At 39.1% G+C, this 21,884-nt stretch overlaps 1 protein-coding gene across 3 annotated transcripts; it reads left to right on the top strand.

Annotated features, from left to right (window-relative positions):
* Positions 1-812: 812 nt before the first annotated feature.
* shrprbck1r (sharpin and rbck1 related) lies at positions 813-21,612 on the top strand. 3 transcript variants are annotated; one of them, XM_061922019.1, is made up of 14 exons: positions 813-1,001; positions 5,719-5,893; positions 6,009-6,074; positions 6,310-6,451; positions 9,634-9,724; positions 9,796-10,087; positions 10,169-10,266; positions 13,077-13,247; positions 15,645-15,805; positions 15,916-16,027; positions 18,135-18,314; positions 18,400-18,498; positions 18,569-18,712; positions 20,862-21,612. In XM_061922019.1, exons 2-14 carry the CDS (start codon positions 5,863-5,865, stop codon positions 20,940-20,942), a joined length of 1,668 nt encoding a protein of 555 aa, XP_061778003.1. In that variant the 5' UTR covers positions 813-1,001; positions 5,719-5,862; the 3' UTR covers positions 20,943-21,612. The 3 variants fall into 3 exon arrangements, with proteins under 3 accessions (XP_061778003.1, XP_061778002.1, XP_061778001.1); XM_061922018.1 differs by lacking the exon at positions 813-1,001 and adding an exon at positions 1,008-1,463 and having other exon boundaries at positions 10,181-10,266; XM_061922017.1 differs by lacking the exon at positions 813-1,001 and adding an exon at positions 1,008-1,463.
* Positions 21,613-21,884: the final 272 nt, after the last annotated feature.

Here is a 21,884-nt window from a genome sequence, read left to right as displayed (position 1 = left end):
TTTAAAATTCCTGGAGGTGAAACTTTACTATGGATCACAGCGCGGTCAAGCGAACATGGATCCCGACCACATTTCAACCAGCAGGTTCATGTGAGAAAATTGTGGTTAAAAAGTCGCTTCTTACAGGAGAAAAGCTGAGCTTGTGCCGTCCATAGCTGCCGTCGACTCCCCTGAGACACTGCGCGTCAAGACACCCGTGGAGACACCCCTTCTGACTATCAGGTAATATTAAACTCACTAAAACACTAGCAACACAATAGAAAGATATGGGCTTTCCCAAAATGATCCTAGTAAATGTGTTTAAAAACATCAGAATCCGTCCCAATGCAATCGCGTTTTTTTTTAAACTTTTTTTTTTCTTGTCCGTCGCCATCAATATCCTCAAACACAAATCTTTCATCCTCGCTCAAATTAATGAGGAAATTGTCGTTTTCTCGGTCCGAATAGCTCTTTTTGTTGGAGGCTCCCATTAAAATCAATGTGAATATGTGAGGAGCCCCCACACTTGTGACGTCATCGTCTGCGACTTCCGGTAGAGGCAGGGCTTTTCTCTTAACAATGAAAGTTGTGAACTTTGTCGTGGATGTTCTCTACTAAATCCTTTCAGCAAAAATATGGCAATATTGCGAAATGATCAAGTATGACACATAGAATGGACCTGCTATCCCCGTTTGAATAAGAAAATCTCATTTCAGTAGGCCTTTAATAAAGTATGTCTGATTCTGATTCTGATTAAAGTGTTTTGCACTTCCAGGCCACCGTACACTAGGGTGTAGTTACACATACTAGCATAGGAGGCAGTGTGCCACCTTTTACTCCGTCGCGCCGGTAAACAAGGCGAAGAAGACAAAGCACTACATGACAGTCAAACCCGAAAGGTCGCTGCCACTTCTTCGGGGATAGTTTTTGTTTTGTTTTGAATCTCGACGTTGAAGGGGACAAAGTACTCCTCCGCGTTCAAAGAGTGGCGGGATATATTCGGAAGAGGCAACGCTTTGGCGGTAAATGAATTGACACTTGAGTCTGCCTACGCACTTGCTTCCTGTTATGGGGCGATATTATGTCTAAAGGTCCTACTTTGTTTCCAACATAGCGTAACGGAGGACTGAACAAGAGTTTGACGTTTTAAGTGAGGTCTCCGTTCTATCCGTGCGTCTTTTCTACATGCTTCCCGCGCCAATATGTCACTGAGCTCGGTCGGATGGACCGCCAGCCTCTCGGCAGAGCGGCGCCTGCCTCCGCCTGTCCGGAATATTGGAGCTCGGCAGCAGTCAGAACCCAACTATCAAACTGTCCTCATGTCGGTTCGGGTGTCGTTGTGCCATTCCGGTATTCGGCCTCTACGTCTTCCGGGAGCAGGTGGTAGTGAGTCGCTTCGCCTACAGCTCAGTATGGACGCGGGAAATTCAGGGGATTTCTGCCTGTTCTTTCAGGACTGCAGCAGTCCGGACGCTGGCAGTGTGGTGAGTTCGCGGGCATGCATCACAGTAGGACTTTAGTGTTTTTTTGTCGTGTTTACCAAATAATCTACAGCAGGGGTCACCAACGTGGTGCCCGCGGGCACCAGGTAGCCCGTAAGGACCAGACGAGTCGCCCGCTGGCCTGTTCTAAAAATAGCTCAAATAGCAGCACTTTCCAGTGAGCTGCCTCTATTTTTTTTATTTTATTTATTTACTAGCAAGCTGGTCTCGCTTTGCTCGACAATTTAAATTCTAAGAGAGACAAAACTCAAATAGAATTTGAAAATCCAAGAAAATATTTTAAAGACTTGGTCTTCACTTGTTTGAATAAATTCATTTATTTTTTTACTTTGCTTCTTATAACTTTCAGAAAGACAATTTTAGAGAAAAAATACGACCTTAAAAATAATTTTAGGATTTTTAAACACATACCTTTTTACATTTTATATTCCTTCCTCTTCTTTCCTGACAATTTAAATCAATGTTCAAATAAAAGTATTTTTTATTGTAAAGAATAATAAATACATTTTAATTATAATTTTCATTTTAGCTTCTGTTTTTTTGACGAAAAATATATGTGAAATATTTCTTCAAACTTATTACGATTAAAATTCCCCAAAAATTATTCTGGCAAATCTAGAAAATCTTTAGCATCAAATTTGAATCCTATTTCAAAGTCTTTTGAATTTCTTTTAAAATTTTTGTTCTGGAAAATCTAGAAGAAATAATTATTTGTCTTTGTTAGAAATATAGCTTGGTCTAATTTGTTATATATTCTAACAAAGTGCAGATTGGATTTTAACCTATTTGAAACATGTCATCAAAATTCTAAAATTAATCTTAATCAGGAAAAATTACTAATGATGTTGCATAAATTATTATTTATTTTTTTTCAAAAAGATTCGAATTAGCTAGTATTTCTCTTCTTTTTTTCAGGTAAATTATGAATTTTAGAGAGTCGAAATTGAAGATAAACTATGTTTCAAAATTAAATTTAAATTTTTTTCCTGTTTTCTCCTCTTTTAAATCATCCAATTAAATATTTTTTTCATCATTTATTCTCTAAAAAAATCTTCCGTAAAAGGAAAAAAAGGACAGAATGACAGACAGAAATACCCTGTTTTGTGTGTGTGTGTGTATACATATATATATATATATATATATATATATATATATATATATATATATATATATATATACATATACATATACATATATTTATTTATTTATTTATTTATTTATTAAAGGTAAATTGAGCAAATTGGCTATTTCTGGCAATTTATTTAAGTATCAAACTGGTATCCCTTCGCAATAGTCAGTACCAAAGAAGTAGCTCTTAGTTTCAAAAAGGTTGGTGACCCCTGATCTACAGTGTGCTTTTGTTCGTATTGTTTGTATTTCTTTATTTAAAGGACAATGTGCAGTTACACCAAGAAGTTAAAATACCATTGATTGTCACACACACTAGGTGTGGGGAAATTTGTGCTCTGCTTTTGACCCATCCCACCCCTAACGGGACAAGTGGTAGGAAATGGATGAATGGATGGATTTGACCCATCACCCTTGTTCACCCCCTGGAGGTGAGGGAAGCAGTGAGCAGCAGCGGTGGCCGCACCCGGGAATCATTTTTGGTGATTTAACCCCCAATTCCAACCCTTGATGCTGAGTGCCAAGCAGGGAGGTAATGGGTGCCATATTTTTATAGTCTTTGGTATGACCCGGCCGGGGTTTTGAACTTTCAACCTACCCATCTCAGGGCGACGAATCTAACCACTGAGACGATGGCTGTGTTGTAAGCATTTCACCAATCTCGCGCACTTTGCAAATTATACGTAATTTCCATTGTGCGCAAACAATTTGCATATCGCAAGACGAGATTTTTTGGATGGTTTAGTCAGTAACCCTACATTATTATATTTTTAAAATAGTAAACCAACACTCAGTTATATTGTCCCGACTACAAATGAATAGATTTACATAACTATTTAGTAAATTATTTTGACACCGAAAACATGTATTTGCGCCCATTGATTTGCAAAATGTGCACCACACATTATTCAAATATAAAGCTGAAAGCAATTTGCAAAAAGATTGCGAATTATACAAATTTGCAAAATGCGCAACCGCATTTTGCAAATTGCTCACATTGGTATTGTGCCTACAACAGCTGCACCAGATTTGGCACCATGCTAATTTCCATCTGTAGTTCTTTTATGGTTCATTTAACATCCACAATAAAAAAATACCCAGGATTGAAAATACACAACAATATTAAAATTACATAATGATAGACAATTTAAAATACAAGAACAATACATAGAGGGTATGTGAATTAAAAATCAATGGGCGGCCAAGTTACAGTATTTTAGCAACTTCATTTAAAGTGCAGAAAAACATGCACCTGGGGATACCGGTAGGTTAATTGGCAACACTAAATGGTCCCTAGTGTGTGAATGTGAGTGTGAATATTGTCTGTCTATCTGTGTTGGCCCTTCGATGAGGTGGTGACTTGTCCAGGGTGTATGTCGCCTTCCGCCTGAATGCAGATGAGATAAGCTCCAGCACCCCCCGCGACCCCGAAAGGGATAAGCGGTAGAAAATGGATGGATGGAAGTACATAAAGTGCAGCAGTTTTTATCAAAGTTCACATACAGTACAGTAGCCATCAGATGATATCCATAAAGGTGTCATTCAATAGCTATACACCCCATTGATATTGCATACATAAATAAAGTTTGCAATGTTACAAGATTGGAAAGGTACTCAGAGATTTTGAGTTTTTACCATTGGTTATGACATCTGGAATGCGCCATGTGGATTGAGCTCAAACTTTTTTTTTCCACAGAAGTTTATTTCAACAACAATCTTGTAGCGAAAGTGAGTAATTGTCAAGGTAGGAATCTTAGCTTGGCTGAAGGAAGACTGCTCTTTAGATAGAATAGGTAGGATGCCTTTTATTGTCACTATACACAGGTACAATGAGATTAAAAGCATCTCCAGTATCAGTGCAACAGTCTATAAATATGCAAAATATAGGAAGGAAAAAAAAAATTGTGCAAAAGGAGGTAAGGTGCACAGTCCAGTCCTGAGAATGAATGTTCAGAATGTGTTGTTTGCAGGAATAAATATACTATATACATATATATAGAAGCATTCAGATTGTGCATGGAAAGTAAAAATTGCACACAGAGAGGTGCTAAACTATAAAATTAGTGCCTATGAGAGTTCACCGTGGTTATCGGCTTTAGGGAATAAACTGTTCTTGAGTCTGTTTGTCTTAGACCTGATGACCCTGGCGCCTTTTTGAGGGCAGCAGGTCAAACAGGTCAGAGCCAGGGTGGGCACTGTCCTTGATAATGTTTGTAGTTCTGCTGAGGCAGCGGGAGGTGTAAATGTCTATCAGGGAGGGGAGAGGGCAGCCGATGATCCAGTGTGCTGCCTTTACCACTGTCTGACGCCTCTCCCTGTCTGCAGCGGTGCAGCTGCCGTACCATGCTGTGATTCAGTATGTCAGCAGGCTCTCAATGGATGAGCCGTAGAAGTGCTTTAATGCTCTTTAATGAGAGTATAGTAGAGGCTCCATCAAACCGTAAAGCAGGTCACCACACAGGACGCCACCCACAGCTAAATTGTCAGAGATGGAAGTGATAAAAAGGAAACATGTAACAAGATAAGTACACATAAAAACAAGGGAACACACCAAACTTGACATGGAAAGCCATAACAAAGCAACTTTGAAAGTAAGAAACACATCAAAGCCTGAGCTCTAAACCAGGGGTCTTCAGCGCTTTCTAGGCCAAGGATCCCCAAACTGGCAGAGAGGCGGCGCAGGGACACCTTACTAACATATCCTGTATATAATTGTATTTTAGCCTAAAACTGTCCTAAAGGCGCCTTTATGTTATTGTTCAATAATAAGACATCAGTACCACTGTAATGTTTTAAAAAATATGCTGCAAAAAATGGCTCCCATGTTTTGAACTGAACTCAGGCTGAGTAGACCTGTCTTAGGTGTTGTCGAGCAAGTATTTTTACATTCTAATGGACTGTGAAAACAAATCATACATGCCTATGTGATGTTGAGGTTTTTTGTTTTTTTAGATGATACTTGAGGTCTGACGCACACATTTTTTCATACTTAAATTAGGTGTGTGCTTGGGTGTGATCCCAATTCCCATACTAGTGAGTGATACTGCTATCAGAGAGTTACATGAAACAATATTACATCAGCCATTTTATTCTCTCTCTCTGTCCTTAGACTATCGCCCAGTACAATCTGAGGTCCGTTAAATACGTGGTGAAAACACCAACATGCCACGAGCTGAGTCTGGCAGCACCCCCACATGACCGCATCAATTTCAACTTCAGTTGCGAGCAGGAGGCCCAGCAGTGGGCCACTGTGATGATGACATCACTAAGAGAAGCACACAAAGGTCAGTCACACCTCGCCCCCTCCACTTTCTTTAGACTTGTATCAGACTTTAGACTATATCTGAAGTACATCAGATTTTTATCACGCGCTTAATTTTTTTATTTTTTTCCCCTAAGCATCTCCTGCTGAAGATATTTCAGAGGGCTCCCAGCTCCAGGATGCTTCAGCTTTGCAACACTTGGGTGTGTACCTATCACTTACCTCACATTTGATTCACCTATTAAATCTAGAAAGTAACAGATCACCTCTTTACTCATTGGTCATTCATCCATTGAATCATTGTTAGCCCCATGTCTCCGTAGTGGCTGTTTGGAGGAATGCCAACATCCTCCATACACATTTGCCTGGTTTCTCTCCTAAGTGGGCCGTTCTGTGTTTTGCTTGTGCACGTTTTGGTGTGCGTGTATCCATCTGTAGAAGACACGTGCATGGAGCTGACCCGAGCTATCGAGGCCGGCGACATGAACGCGGCCTCCGTCTTTGCTGCCACGCTTTGTCACCAACAAGCCGCTCTAAACATCCAGCCCTCTGCACGAGAATGTGGAGACACCGACATCAGGTAACTAGTTTATTTACACTCCTCTATGTAAATATTATTAGTTTAGGGGTGTTTCATAATATATATATTAGGGCTGTCAAAATAGAAATTATGCAATATGATATCGAATTAAAATATTTAATCTGGATTAATTGCATCTTGTTCATTATTAACTCAAAATGAATTGCGATTAATCGCAGATTGGTACAGTTTTTCTTCATTAATAAGTGTACCCAAGACAAATCATTTTCGGGGGCAGGGCTATCCCAGCTGTAATCTGTGATATTTCTACCTGAATAAATGCATCTGATATTTTGTACGTTACATGTTGTAAAAGTACAAGTTTTTCCAATAATTCCCTTAACGATTTTGGCGGGCTTCGCACAACTTGCGTAGTGACGTCAGACAGCAGCATGTTGCCCACGGCGGCAAAACGCTCGTCTTTTTTACAAGATATTATCACAACTCGACTTGTAATAATTACAAGACAGCTATTTCTTCAAGAGGACATGAGAGTAATATGGTGAAACATTTGAACACACAGAATGCTGTAACTATAAATCAATGTCGCATTTTTTGAACTGCGCTGACCCCATACCAAGCAGCACCAGTCATCTGCCAGAATTACAACAGGTACTAACAAAAACCTGTCTATAATGTTAACGCGTTTATTTGTAAAAATTTAACTTTAGTTGAGTCTTACAAGAGACAGATTCTGACTGGCTCTGAGGCGAGCAGTACTCCAGTTCACATCTTCCACTAGACCAGGGGTCGGCAACCCTCTTTGGCAACTCTGATGCGACTCAGCTGCATAATCGCCGACACCCCAGAATGTTACGGGGGGATTCCGGAATTCGGTGCCTCTCCCGGACATCACCCGGGATCAACGTTCTCCGATTTTCATTCTGACTACAACATTGTGGGCGTGCCGTGATGTCTTTACTTTAAACGTCCTCTACAACATGTCACCGCGCCTGCCTTTCACGCAATGCTATCTGCGTGCCGACCGTACGCATGCTTGCCAGTCCAGCAACATGTTGTATGTGGCTTCCGCAGGTCTGCGTACACGACTGCTAGGCATACTGGGTGATACAAGTTACACTGAAGGTTGTGATATAAACAACTTTAACACTCTTACTAATACGCACCACACTGTGAACCCACACCAAACAATAATGACAAACACATTTCGGGAGAACATCCTCACAGTAACACAACATATACGCAACACAACAAATACCCAGAATCCTTTGCATCCATGACTATTCCTGACTATGTTATACACACGCCCCCAACCCCGCCCACCTCAACCGACGCACGAAGGGGGGAGGGGGGGGGGTTGGTGCTAGCGGGGTGTATAATATAGTCAGGAATAGTCATGGTTGCAAAGGATTCTGGGTATTTGTTGTGTTGCGTTTATGTTGTGTTACTGTGAGGATGTTCTCCCGAAATGTGTTTGTCATTCTTGTTTGGTGTGGGTTCACAGTGTTGTGCATATTAGTAAGAGTGTTAAAATTGTTTAAATCACAACCTTCAGTGTAATCTGTAACACCCAGTATGCCTTGCAGTCGAGTACGTGTATCTGCGGAAGCCACATACAACATGATACTGGACTGGCAAGCAGTTTGTACATGTTGTAGAAGGTGTCTAAGGCAATAGCTTCAATGCACCCCCTCATTATTGTCATTTGGGTGACTACCAGCAGACATTCGCGAGAATAGTTTCGGCTCCCATTGTCTTCTTTATTTTGTGAAACGGGTCAAAATGGCTCTTTTGTGGTAAAGGTTGCCGACCCCTGCACTAGACGAATGTCACGGAGCAGCGACTAAGAACCTTTGATATTCATTACATGCTAAGTAAAATGTATGAAGACTTTATTTATGATGATTTTTGATAACCAAGGCTTAGTGTTTAAAACGCCACATTTTCTGAGATTTTTAATTCAAAGTTTTTATAAGATATGAGCCATAATCATCAAAATTATATCAAAAGAAGGCTTGTCATATCTCTCTTTGCATGTAATGAGTTAACATCACATGTTACTAAATGTTACTCTTGAATAAATTCCACTTATTTATTTTGTTAAATTCTACAGAAGAATAGATATCTATTATGTTATTTTTATTTCTTTTTTTTTTTTTAATACCTTTTTTCTTTGCTATGTATTTGCCTCTAAAGACCTCACTGTTGACTTCGTAAGGTCATTTTACCTCTAAACGACACAAAATTGATGCTAATCCATCTTTTTGCTCTCTTTTTTTCGAACAAAAAAATAAGAGAAACGATAAAGAACATAATCATTAGGCAGAATCGAAAGTGGAATCGGAACTAGAAAAATCTTATCAATTCCCATTCCTAATTCTAATACATTTCAACCTTTGAGTCTGTATCTGTAATATGCAACTATAATTATTTGATAATTATTTGATTCTTGTGTATATGGACAAATGTTGTGTTTTAGACTGCAATATTGATTGATTTAGGGACTCTTTATTACGTATATTTAGCTTGTGTATTTAGCTGTTGCGTAGCAGATAACTCCTACTGTAATAGCTTACAGCCCCATGTTTACATTTTGTAAAAGACTTGACTAAGATAGAAGAAGAGAACAACCTTGTGAGCTTATTGGGGGATATTTAGATGTTTACTGGCCTGTCCAGCTTAGCACTGGTAAACAAGCTGCATGACTGTTTGTATCTGAGTGCTTACATCTAAGTTTTTCAAATACAAGCTGATATAATCCGATATTTGTTTTTGGTGATACTGGACAAATATCAGTATCAGTCTGGGCACCTCTATTACTAGTAAAATTTGCTGCCATCTTGTGACCATATGGCTATACTACAAGTTAAAGTACCAATGATTGTCACGCACACACTATGTGTGGTAAAAATGTTCCTCTGCATTTGACCCATCCCCTTGTTCACACCCTGGGAGGTGAGGGGAGCAGTGGGCAGCAGCGGTGGCCATGCCCGGGAATCATTTTTGGTGATTTAACCCTCAACTCCAACATTACAATGACAACATCCAGCCACAAGCCGCAAATAATGTTATATTGTTGATAGTTTTTCACTTCTGCATCGTTCCGTCGTCCTCTTAGTGCATTTGTGTTTCATTTGTAAGTGTTTGTACCTCTTAAATTGGATCTCATTAAGGTTGTTGCACCATACGATTGCATTTTCTACAATGTCTTTGCTTGCCAGATTGGCTGTTATAGTTGAAGATTCTTCTTCGTCGTGTTGCGTCACCATGAAAGTTTGTCCTTCTATGACCACTGCAGCCTTAAAACAACAGGTCAGTCTCTTATCTTTGTGTTCGCGCCACTTGTTGCCACCGTTACAGTTTTGAGTGTTTATCCTCCTTAGATGTTCCTAGAGTACGGCTTTCACCCGCGGGTGCAGCGCTGGGTGATCGGCCAGTGCCTGTGCGCCAACCATCGCTCCCTGGCTTCGTATGGCGTTCGCCAGGACGGTGACACGGCATTCGTGTACATCGTCACAGCCCGACACGCTCGCCTGACCCTCCAAGACCAGGAAAGTGCTCTCCTCGCCAGCTCTCCTCATTCTTTGACTTCCCTCCCTCACGCTGCTCCAAACAGCACGTCGGCACAAGAAAAGAGACCTTACAACACTTTGCCCACACATAACCACAGTATTGGTGAGTGGCACCATTGAATTGGAATGTAGGACTTGCAGATGAAGTGTGTTTTTGTGACATGTTAAATTTATTTCTGCAAAGAATCCCAGAAAGAAATCCCCAGTGAGGTCAAACATGTCTCCAATGAGGAGTTTTGTCAACTATATGAAGCACTGAAACGAAAGTCAACCTCTTCTCAGGTACGAGCTACAACATGTATGGCCACACACTCTGAAGTAATACACTAGAAGAGCTGTGTTTGCAAATAAAACTTTTTCCATAGACTACAGTGGCTTTTTTTTAGCTATACCTGTGGCACAAAATACAGCAGTGACCAGAATATGGGACGCTAATTATATTCTAGAATAAAACGTCCCAAATAGATGTTTTATAGTTAGAGTAGGGATGGTTCCGGTCTAATGGCCACTGATCAGTGTCGGCCGATTTTCTTGAAAAAATATGTGATCACCATTATTACCTTTAAATGCCTATCACGTAAGTTGTTACCCTAATATTGTATTTATTTCTAGTACCACCGGCTGACAAGCCAGCAGCTAATTGTTAATCTCCTTACATAGTTTGTAGTCGCTGCTCGAAGTTAATGATAATCACCTACCTTACGGAAAATAAACAGCATTTCTTAATGTCTTAGGTATGATTATCATTCATTAAATAAGGTTAAACATGTTTGAGAGGGAGAAGGCATGCCAATAGCTGAGCTAACCGCTAAGATAGCTAGAAAAAAAACTGAAGAAATAAGTACAACGTTTATCATGGGTCCCCTTTAACTGTGCAGGGTGTTTATTAGAGGAGGCATTTTTTTTCCACTATGTTACCTATTGTTTACATTTCTGTGACTGTGAGAAGGCTAGTGACCCTGCAGTGTCAAAGACAGTCAATGACTGACAAGATTTCATTCCGCTATAGGTAGTTTGAAAGGTTATACTTACCATATTTTATTCAGGACTAAATTTAAAATATGTGTCAATGGTGATTCAATTTACCAAACGGTTTGGTGTCAATAGGTTATCCTTAAAGGGGAACCGCACTATTTTTCAATTTTTGCCTATCAGTCACAATCATTATGTAAAACATGACAATAGATGCATTTTTTAAATTGCATTCTAAATATTAAATAAATGATATCAAAAGTCAACTCACAATGGGGATTTTGGAGCTGCTGAATTCTGCCTATGAAGCCCTTAAAAACAGCCAAACACCTCCATTAGGGGGTTATATACATGATGTAAGTATAAATGTAATGTAGTAATAGGCGCATTTATAATAGTATTGAATATTTATGTATTTTGATCATTTTAGACATACGCAGTACAATAATTAAAAAAATGCAGCATCGCAATGTTCGCATTTATTTTTCTTCATCACTGATTATTACTCATTGCGGATTTAATGAGAGCCACCAAACATAATGAAACATCAAATACTGTATAAAGTCTGCTGTCATTAGGATGCAGACTGCTGGGATGTTCATATATTTTCTTTTTGATGCCATAATCCTCATGAAAAAACGGGGTGGGGATCAGTGCAGGGGGGACCAAGCATCTTTTTGTGTCAATGGCTGTCACATTGTACCAACTTGTCGGAATATGTCCTCAGCCATCTACTTTTCAAGTGAGAGGCATGATTTATAATCTACAATAAACTTCCAAGGAGCAGGGAAGTGAGGAAACAGCTGACCACTTAATGTAAACATATGGACACAAGGTAGTGATCACATCACCGCTTTAGTTTGTCTGCGTTAGTGCTTATGATAACAATATCACTAATACTTGGTAATATTAAAGTCACAAAATGTAAATGGAGTATTGTTGGCGGTTTTTGAATGATTATTCATTGGATTTTTCTTGCAAAATAGAAGACCTCTCATTGGCTCGGCTGTAAGCGGCCTTTTATGTACCTTTTATTAAATATTCAGAATGCGTTAAAAAAATCCAGCCATCATGTCTTTCATAATGATTATTAAGGATAAGAAAAATTCCAGAAAAAGTACAGTTCCCCTTGAAGAAGTTGTAAAATTGAGTTTTGTACAAACATTTTGTATTGCTTCTTCACTTATGGTATAGGAATCGTTAAATACAAATGTATTGTAAATTTCGTATAATTCACTAATTTGTCCATATCTCACACATATATTTACATGTATACGGGGAACCCCTAACCCCAATATTTAAACAGTTAAACTAAAAGGAACTGAGATTTATTACAAATCTATATTTAGAGCTGCAACAATGGAGAGATGCATCTCAATCAAAGGAACATACTTGACAGTGGTACAAAACAATGTAATTTTGTTTTTAAAAAATATGTAAAACCATGATGAAAACATATGATTTTGGGTAAGCTGATTTATTTGCGGATGTTTTTGGCTTAAATAGTCTACTAGGTTGTCTAGCTAATATTGTGTTTTACTTTTTTTTTCATTCATGATGTATTTTCATATTGTATCAATTATTGGATGGTACTCTCACTAGTGTTTTTAACAATCATTTGCTGCAAAAATGTGAGTCTCTCAATAGCTTTTTGAACTGAAATTCCAGTTGAATAGCCCAAATGATGAAAAAAGGAAGACCTAAAATGGAACCTTGAGGAACGCCACTAGTATAACTAATGAAGTTGACCAAATGACTACTGACTGCGTCTGAAGTCAACAAGCTAATGCAACGCTTTGTTTACATAAATCACATTATGAAAATCACATTATGAAAACCAATTGTAACTGCCAAGATGAAGAAGACTTAAAGGGGAGCCTTGAGGAACGCCTTAGTTATATAAATCACAAGTTTGGATCCCAGTTTTCTATTTTTGCTAGCAGGGTTGAAATGTCAATTCAAGAATCTGCCAATTACTTTACAGTGGTCCAAGTTCTTCCATACTACGGGAGCAGTTTGGTGTTTGTCTCCCATGTTTTGAACTGAACTGAGGCCAACAGATGAATAGCCATGATATAGATAGAAAAAACATAAAAAATAAAACTGCACTTCTCCTTTAGGGTTGGTCGTGCCCTTCTTGCACTTTTATCAACAAACCGACGCGGCCAGGCTGCGAGATATGCAGTGCGGACCGCCCTGATAATTACGTCGTTCCAGGCGGTTACCAGCCGGACGCAGTGGAACTCCGAAGGCTCCAGCAGGAAAAGGAGGCCATTCGACAGTACAAGCAAGTAGGAAAACACACTAGAGCTACCGACATCTTCCCTTCACCAACAACTTGTCTTGGAAAATAGCAGAAATGTAAAATTACATTGTTTTTAGACACAATTTGCAAGTTTAATATTTTTTCGCGCACCATATAACACTACTTTTTATGAAGTCCCAAATTGGCAGCAGTATCTGTTAAAATGTAAACGATACCATCCCCGAGCTGCGTACGTGCTCCCCCTGTACATTTAGGGGGACACACAGCCGCAGCAGGAAGTGGCGACAAAACCTCAGCGCTGATTCTCTTCTCTTCTGTCTCTGTTTTTCTAAAGGAGAATGAGAGAAGAGAGGAGCTGCTCTTTAACCCGGACCTGGACGACTAAACACAAATACACACGCGACATATTGACTATTTATTATTGTTGGATCAATCATTTTATTTATATTATTGTTATTAAGGATAATACATTTATGATATAACAACTGTTGCTGTGTCAGCATTGTCGCAGCCAGTACACTTACGTAAGAGTGCGGCGGATTGGTGGTGTTGATACCAGAGTTAGTATCACTATATAAGCAATACAAAAGTAATTACCGGTAGATCGATACTTTTATTTGCTCAATTATTTTGTTGTTGTTTTTGTGCATTTTTAAAAACTCAGGGAATAATTCCTTGAACACAGGAGGACTTTGATGGCAAAAAAAAAAAAAGATTTAAAGGGGTCATATGATTTATTTTTTACATTTAAAATCTTTCCTTGTAGTCTACATAACATATAATGGTGGTTCTTTGGTCGAAATGTTACATGGATTATGTTTTGCAAACCATCTTCAAGGTTTTTGCTGTCAATCTTTTTAGGATGCGCCGCTTTGTGTGTCTTATTTCCATGTCTTCTACCCGTCAGCCATGTTGTGATTTTTAGTGCTTCTATATGGAGTCTACTGACAGATATAATTTAGAACTATACGCTACTTTGTATTAGAAATGGCAACATCAGCGGATGCATTTGCATGTATGAGCCAGTCTGCCCCTACAGTGTCAGACTACAATGGCGGATTGGCGCAAAGCTCTTCGGATAAAACTTTACCATTTATAGAGATATCCACTGACAACACCTAAGTGGAACAACGTCACAACTTGGGCAAATTCCAAATGGAATGACGGCTAAATAGTTTTTTAAAAATATCCCTGCCATGCCTCCATGGTTTGATTTCACATTTTCGGGACTTGTGCATCTACCAAATACACAAAAACAGGTACCAGTAGGTAAGAAAAGTTGGATTTGTATAATAGGTCCCTTTAAATGAGTGGGAGATAGTAGCTTTTGCCTATGTTTAGTTATTCTGTACTATTGACTGTGTTTTGCTCAAACAATTTATATAATACAAAAGAACAAGGAACTAGTTTAAATATTGTTGATTTTGTTAAACTGTCAGTAGCACTCAACATGAATAAATGGAAAAATTCACATTTAATGTAATCGGTATTGGAATAGGCCGATGTCCCTCAGCAGTATGAAACCCTGATCAGAACATCCCTAACTATTATGTTATTTTCAATTTTTTTGTCCAGAGAATTAGGAAGAAAGGATACTTTATTGTCATTGCACAAGTACAAAATTGTTTTTATTTTCGCTACAGACCCATTCAAGAGGAGATATCTATTATGGAGTTTAAAAAAAAAAAAAAGTATGGAGGGCTCAGTATGGGGCCAGGAAAAAAACTATGGCCTCGATTAAAAAATTACAATAAAGAAACCACAACAAAAATCTTGCAATGGGGTGGGGGGTTTTGATGCTGCAGCCCTTTTGGCGTGGCTCCAGCCATCTGTCAGTTATTAATGAATGGTCTGAAATGGTCAACTGTGATAATAAATGTGTTTTGGCCTTGCTGTCAAAATGTCCTGTGTGTGTGTGTGTGTGTGTGTGTGTGTGTGTGTGTGTGTGTGTGTGTGTGTGTGTGTGTGTGTGTGTGTGTGTGTGTGTGTGTGTGTATGTGTGTATGTATGTGTGTATGTATGTGTGTGTGTATATATATGTATGTATTTTAATTTTCCTGAAGGAATTCTCCTGACGGAATAAAGTACTATCTAATCTAATGTATGTGTGTATATATGTAGATATATATATATACATACACACACACACACAAACGGGACCCAATTATTACCATTTAAATAGGTATTTCTTACTGTATTACATTTTTTGTAACATATAAGCACTTTTGAAGCCATCAATCATTTGATTGTACTGTACAGTATAAGCCCGCTGATAATGTTTGCACTGTCTCATTGTACAGAAACAAACCAAAATGATATTAAAAATATGTATGCTGTATCTTTATATCTTGGGCCCTTGTGTTTGAGTATGCCTTGTTGTGTTGATGTAATGCACTAGGCGAATGAAATCACTTTGTCTCAGGTAAGAGAAGAAGAGCGCAGGGATAATTTTGCCCAGCTGCTAAGGATGGACAACCAGGATTTGGTGCCAAATCCCGAGCCTTTGGACTGCAGGATTTGCTATGTGGAGCTAAAGCCAGGAGAGGGCGCCGTACTCAGGGACTGTCTCCACTGCTTTTGCAAGTAAGAGTTTTTGGTTCAAGGTTTTTTTTTTAGATCAAAACAAGAAGGCTTGACAAAGATAATGGTCACCTCAAAGAAATTAGACATTTAATGTGTGTATGTTTACTTAGGGAATGTTTGCGCTCAGTCATCATGTTGAGCGAGGAGCCAGAAGTGCCCTGTCCCTACAGAGATGACACATATGCCTGTGAATGCTCACTGCAAGAGAGGGAGATCAGAGCTGTGAGTACCACCAACAAGCACATCACACATACATATACATAGTTACGATATGGTGCCAATTTCACGTTTCAACATTTTCGAAAGAAATAAGAGCCAGAATTTATTTAATCCTACCCCTTTTCCATTGTATACCAATTGCTAACACATTTGTACGTTCACTTCCTGTTCTCAATCTGCAACACAAATAATCAATACATTTCTTATGAATAAATAGTTAAGTTTTGATCCAAATAATGAGCTAAATTAGATTCTCATTTTTCAGTAAGGTTCCAGATGTTTATCAGGATTATTTTTCTTTGTACTTGGTAAACACTTTTAATTTGAACAGTTTCTTCAACTACATCATATTTTTTCTCTGTTTGGTGACCCCCATTCCATCATTTAATTCCACATACTGATATGCTAAAGGTTTTAACTGTTGTGTGTTTACAAATATTTTATGTTTATTTTTCATCATTGGGTTTGTTTTTTCTCTTTTGTTGAGAATAATTGCTGTACATTCCTGGGTAGAAAGTTATAGTTTGCGTATGAATAATTTTAGCTGTTTGCAAATACTCCAAATCATTGAATTTAAGTTATTTTGATTCAATAAATAAAGGGTTTAGAAAGTTTGATACCCAACATTATGTATAAATTCAACTGACCTCTTTTACAACACAGTTAATGAAGCCTATTTTTGTAGTTATTTCCCTATATTTCTACACAATAAGTCAGATATAGTAACACTAGCAAGCAGTGAGAATATGGAGTGATTTTTGATTATTTACCTTTGTTCATTATTAAAGTATTTTTGCCACCCTATGTTTTATATCAATTTACCGGTAGATCTACATTCATATCCTCACCTATAGCCATGAGTTTTGGATTATGACCGAAAGGACAAGACCACAGGTACAAGCGGCTGAAATGAGGTTCCTCCGTTGGATGGCAGGTCTCTCCCTTAGAGATAGGGTGAGAAGCTCTTGTCATTCAGGAGGAGCTCAAAGTAAGGCTGCTGATCCTCCACATGAGAGAAGCCAGATGAGGTGGTTTGGGCATCAGGTCAGGATGCTCCCCGGACATCTCTGTTTAGAGCACATCTGGCCGGTTGAAGGCCACCGGAAAGACTAAAGACACGTTGGGGTGACCATGTCTCCCGGCTGGCATAGAAACGCTTCAAGATCCCCTTGGAAGAGCTGGATGTAGTGGCTGGGGAGAGGGAAGTCTGGGCTTTCCTGCATAGGCTGCTACCCCCGCGACCCGACCTTGGATAAGCGGAAGAAGATGGATGGATCGATGAATGTTGTATATCTTTATGAGTTTTCACAGTTCATTTTGTCATCTATTATTACACCCCAAAATTTTATTTATTTGACCCGGTCAATGTGTCTCCTGTTATGAATAGCATTATTGTAGTTTTACTGAGATTCAATGTTTTTTGTCAAACCATTTCTTTGTCATGACCTGTGGTCTTGTATTAGTTTTGTTCTATCCTCTTGTTGCTAGGAGAGCTCATTGTACCTACCTGCTTTTGTGTGGTGATTGTCCCAATTAACCGGAGCATCTTTACATGCCAGTTTAGCCGCCCAGTTGGTGCGGGATCATTGTTAGCCTTAAGCTACTGTTAACGTTTCTTGCTTGATTTATGCTACGGTTTGATTTGCTATTCCTTCTCAGCAGCACAACTCCTTGTCTTTTCATCTTGTTTATGGACTCATACTTTTCTTACCTCCTGCTTGCACACGATGGGATCACCAAGCCCCTTTCAATCCGTAACACATCTATTTATACATTTATTTTGTTACAATTTGTATTAGGTCCTGTGTGTTCTCTCTTGAACAAAATGTGGTCGTGTCATCTGCAAATAGTACTTCCTTGAAGTCCTTTGTAACTTTGCAAATGTAATTTTGTATTGAGACTAAACAAATTTGGTCCCAGGATTAATCCCTGGGGTTACGTCGCAAGGTACAGTATATTGAGAGCTTTAGACGGGGATTTGCTTAGCTTCATGTATTGCTCCCTGTTGGTTAAGTAGCTTCTTACCCAGTTCAAAACCAACTCTAAGGACCAAGACTTGTTCACTGTTGCATCTTCTCATAATTTCCTTCCTCTTCCCGCTCTTTGGAAGTTGGTTTCACTAGAAGAGTATCAGCGCTGGCTGCAAAGAAGTTTGTCTGTGGCCGAGTCGCGATGTGAGGGCAGCTACCACTGTGCCACCGCAGACTGCCCTGGCTGGTGCGAGTACGAGGACACGGTCAACGTATACCAATGTCCTGTCTGCAAGAAGAAAAACTGCCTCATTTGCAAGGTATCAATTTAACACACTTTGTGATGCGCAGTTGATTACCGTTGAATGTCGAACACAAATAATATTAAAATATTGCCTTCGCCAGGCTATTCATGAGGGGATGAACTGCAAGCAATACCAAGATGATCTCGCAGCCCGTGCTGTCAATGACTCGGCTGCACGAAGGACAACACAACTACTTCAGGTATATCAGCTACTGTATATTCATGTAATGTTTCTATAGAAGTGATATATTTTTACTATTACACCAAAAGACCCTGGTTGCGTCTGGGGAGGCAATGCACTGTCCCCAGTGTGGCATCATTGTGCAAAAGAGGGACGGGTGTGATTGGCTGCGCTGTACTGTTTGTCACACGGAAATCTGCTGGGTCACCAGAGGTCCCCGCTGGGGGCCAAAGGTAAGTTTTCCTGACACTGAGTTCTGTTTTTTTGTTTACTTAGTTGTAGACATTGGAGTGTTAGAACTTTATTAAATGAGGTATAGGGGAGCTGCAATTTTTGGGGGGGAATTTTGCCTATTGTTCACAAACCTCTTGAGAGACAAGAAGACTAAAGTTATTTTTTTTGCATTGACATAAAAATCGGCTCCTTCTAGGCAGCCAGCAATACAGCTAATAGGAGCAATCAATTAATTTAAAAATGCATTTAAAAACGATCAACAATACTTGATATTACATTCCGTAACCTGTATAATAACCAAGTTGTAGCGAAATTGGTTTTGTAACAGCGAACACTGAGGAACTCCCTTTCTACCATAGTAACACATCAAAGTCGTACGGTATCAGCCGTGAAAGCTAGCTATGGCAAGAGATAAGCTAGCTTCTACGACAACATGAAATGCGTTTGAGTTTGTAATGCACAACACAAAGCTATAAGACATCAATCTGTACTGACTGAAAAACATGAACAATCATATTACAGTATCTGTAAAGTATTATTCCACATTTCATGTTTTGTTTGTACACAGCTAGCCAGACAGCATATGCACTGTAGTTGTAATAACATGCATGACGTGCTGCGTGTATCATGATCAATATAAAATGTGACTCACTCGATGGACACTTTACCGTTTGGTTCAGCTGCCTGAGGACGTTTTTTTTTTTGGTGTATTTGGGGTAAGCACACCATTTATGTTAAAATATCTTGTCTCCACATTTGCCGCTTCTTGTCATGCCGACTTCACTCTCTCGGCTTCCGTTTTCTCCCAACTTTTCACCATCTTCTTCGTGCTCACTTCTCAAAGCAGCAGTTCATCCTCCGTATGTTCAGCTTCAAAAAGATAAGGTTTTTAATCCTCAGTTGTCCAAAAATAGTCGTTTTCGTTGTTTGTTACCCAGCCTGCTACGATTAGAACACACTCACGTGTTTGTTTCCGGAAGTAGGAACACACATGTTGCCAGATATCAGCAGTGCGCTGCTGTGGAAACGGAAATCAATGCACGGAAGAAGTCAGTCTGTGAAATGATAAAAATGGTAAACATTGAACATATTACATATTGTTATGAACGTGTAACGATTGGAGCGCCTCTGTCGCGAGGCGAAGCCCTTTTGTGCGGCTTCCGCCTTTGCTGACGAGTGCGAACAGGCTGAGAGGGGACCTCCCCTGGCCGGATGGAGTCGACCGGGACCAGAAACTCTCCAGGTCCCCAAATCATATCTTCATCCGGCGAACAGCGGAGCCTCTCTGCCTCCATCGCTCGGAGGACCATCCACGTACCTTTATCGATCTCCAGAATGCCCGCAGCGAGAGAACTTCTTCGTGCTGGCTTCGTACTGTAACGAATGGGTCGAATTGTGATGCGGGATTGTTCATTCAAGGATGCAGTCGGGCTTCGAACACAGCGTGAAGGTAAGAACACATGATTTATTTAAAAACAATTCAGAATATGAAAAAGGAAAACTTGCTCAAGGCACAAAAGACAAAACAAAAGAGCTAGCATGGGAGCTAGAAGATAACAAGGCCTAGTGCGTAAGCTAGCAAGTACAGAACTGGGGTACAAAAGTCGTTACTCGTGTGAACATAAACTACAAAGCCAGCCTGAATGGACGGAAAAAGCAGGTTTAAATAAAGACAGCAATCAGAAAACAGGTGTGCGTCTGGAACAAGCGGCAGGTGAAACTAATGCGTAACTATGGTGACAAAATAAACAAGGAAGTACAACCAGGAACAAAAGAAGTCAAACACTAACAGAACATAGTACAGCAAAACTCAAACCAAAACATAATATGATCCGGGCAGCGTATCATAACAGAACCTGTCTGTTACTACATTATATATGGACTTGTAGGGTGTATATAAAATGTTGATGGAGGGTTTTGAAGTTGTTTTAAATGACTTTGAAGACTACAACGGTGACTCCTATTAGCCACATCTTTCAACTGTTTTTTTATCATCTTTAAAATCCAAATAAAAAAGATATATGTGTGTTCTGGTCCCTGATAATGATTGTGAACAATAGGCAAAATTCCAAAAAAGTGCAGTTCCCCTTTAATGCTGACATGGGACTTAAAACAATTTCAATATGCTCATTCCTATATATATTTAAGGGTCCTGGAGACACTAGTGGAGGATGCCGCTGCAATGTGGACCATCAGAAATGTCATCAAAAGTGTCAAAACTGTCACTAGAGACTCTTGGATGGCCTTGGGACAATGACATGATTAAAAAGCATACAAAGAACAATAGCCAAAAACGGAGGTAAATGCATACAGTACATTACATTATCCTTCCTTTTGACACAATCATAATTATTTTGGTCGCATGCGGTGCCTTGGAAATTATTCCCTATGCAAATGTAGCCCATGTAGATATTTAACTTGTTATACCAGGATGCAATACTTTAAACCACAGTGGCCTTTTTCACGAAAACTGAACTTAATGTCCTTTTTTGCATAGATAAAGACTTGATTGTCGTACATATTTTTGTATGACTTTTGAATGGAAACTGGTGAACTATTATTTGCATTTGAGATAAAGGTAGTGTTACAGTATACTTTTCTCTTGTGCACTCACTGTACACATAATGTTAACCCCTTCCACATCATATTTATATTGTCATTTTAAATGGATCTTTTATTCATGTATCCACTGATAACATTTTTAATGCATGGTGTGAACTGTAATAATGTAAACATTAGGTACTGTCAAGAAATGCACTCTGGGTAAAGTTTGAATCTTTTTCCCTTAAAGATATAACTGATAAGCCATGACAAAATGCTGTCTTAATTTATATTGAAATTGCATCAATGTGAAGTGTGCTGATGTGCCTTAATGCTCATTAAATTACCTTTAAACTGGGTTACTTTCATTATTTGTCAGCATAAAGTTGCCCTATACTGTCGTTTGGCCTGGTGGTGGTTGACTTCCAAGTTGGTCTCATTTCAAAACATTTTTTGCCCCATAAGAAATACTGTAAACAAAATGATACAGTAACCATCCTCAAACCTTATTATTACAAGCAACATGTATGTAATTGTCTTACAATTAAGTCTTTGCAGATTGATGCTATCCCTTTGTGGCGTTGTGTGGGTACTACTTGAATTATTACGTGTGATACACATACAGTACTT

This window comes from Nerophis ophidion, linkage group LG15 (assembly GCF_033978795.1).
Source record: "Nerophis ophidion isolate RoL-2023_Sa linkage group LG15, RoL_Noph_v1.0, whole genome shotgun sequence".
In the NCBI taxonomy this organism is placed as follows: domain Eukaryota; kingdom Metazoa; phylum Chordata; class Actinopteri; order Syngnathiformes; family Syngnathidae; genus Nerophis; species Nerophis ophidion.
The sequence above is the reverse complement of the archived record's forward strand: the minus strand, read 5'-3'. Positions and strand labels throughout refer to the sequence as shown.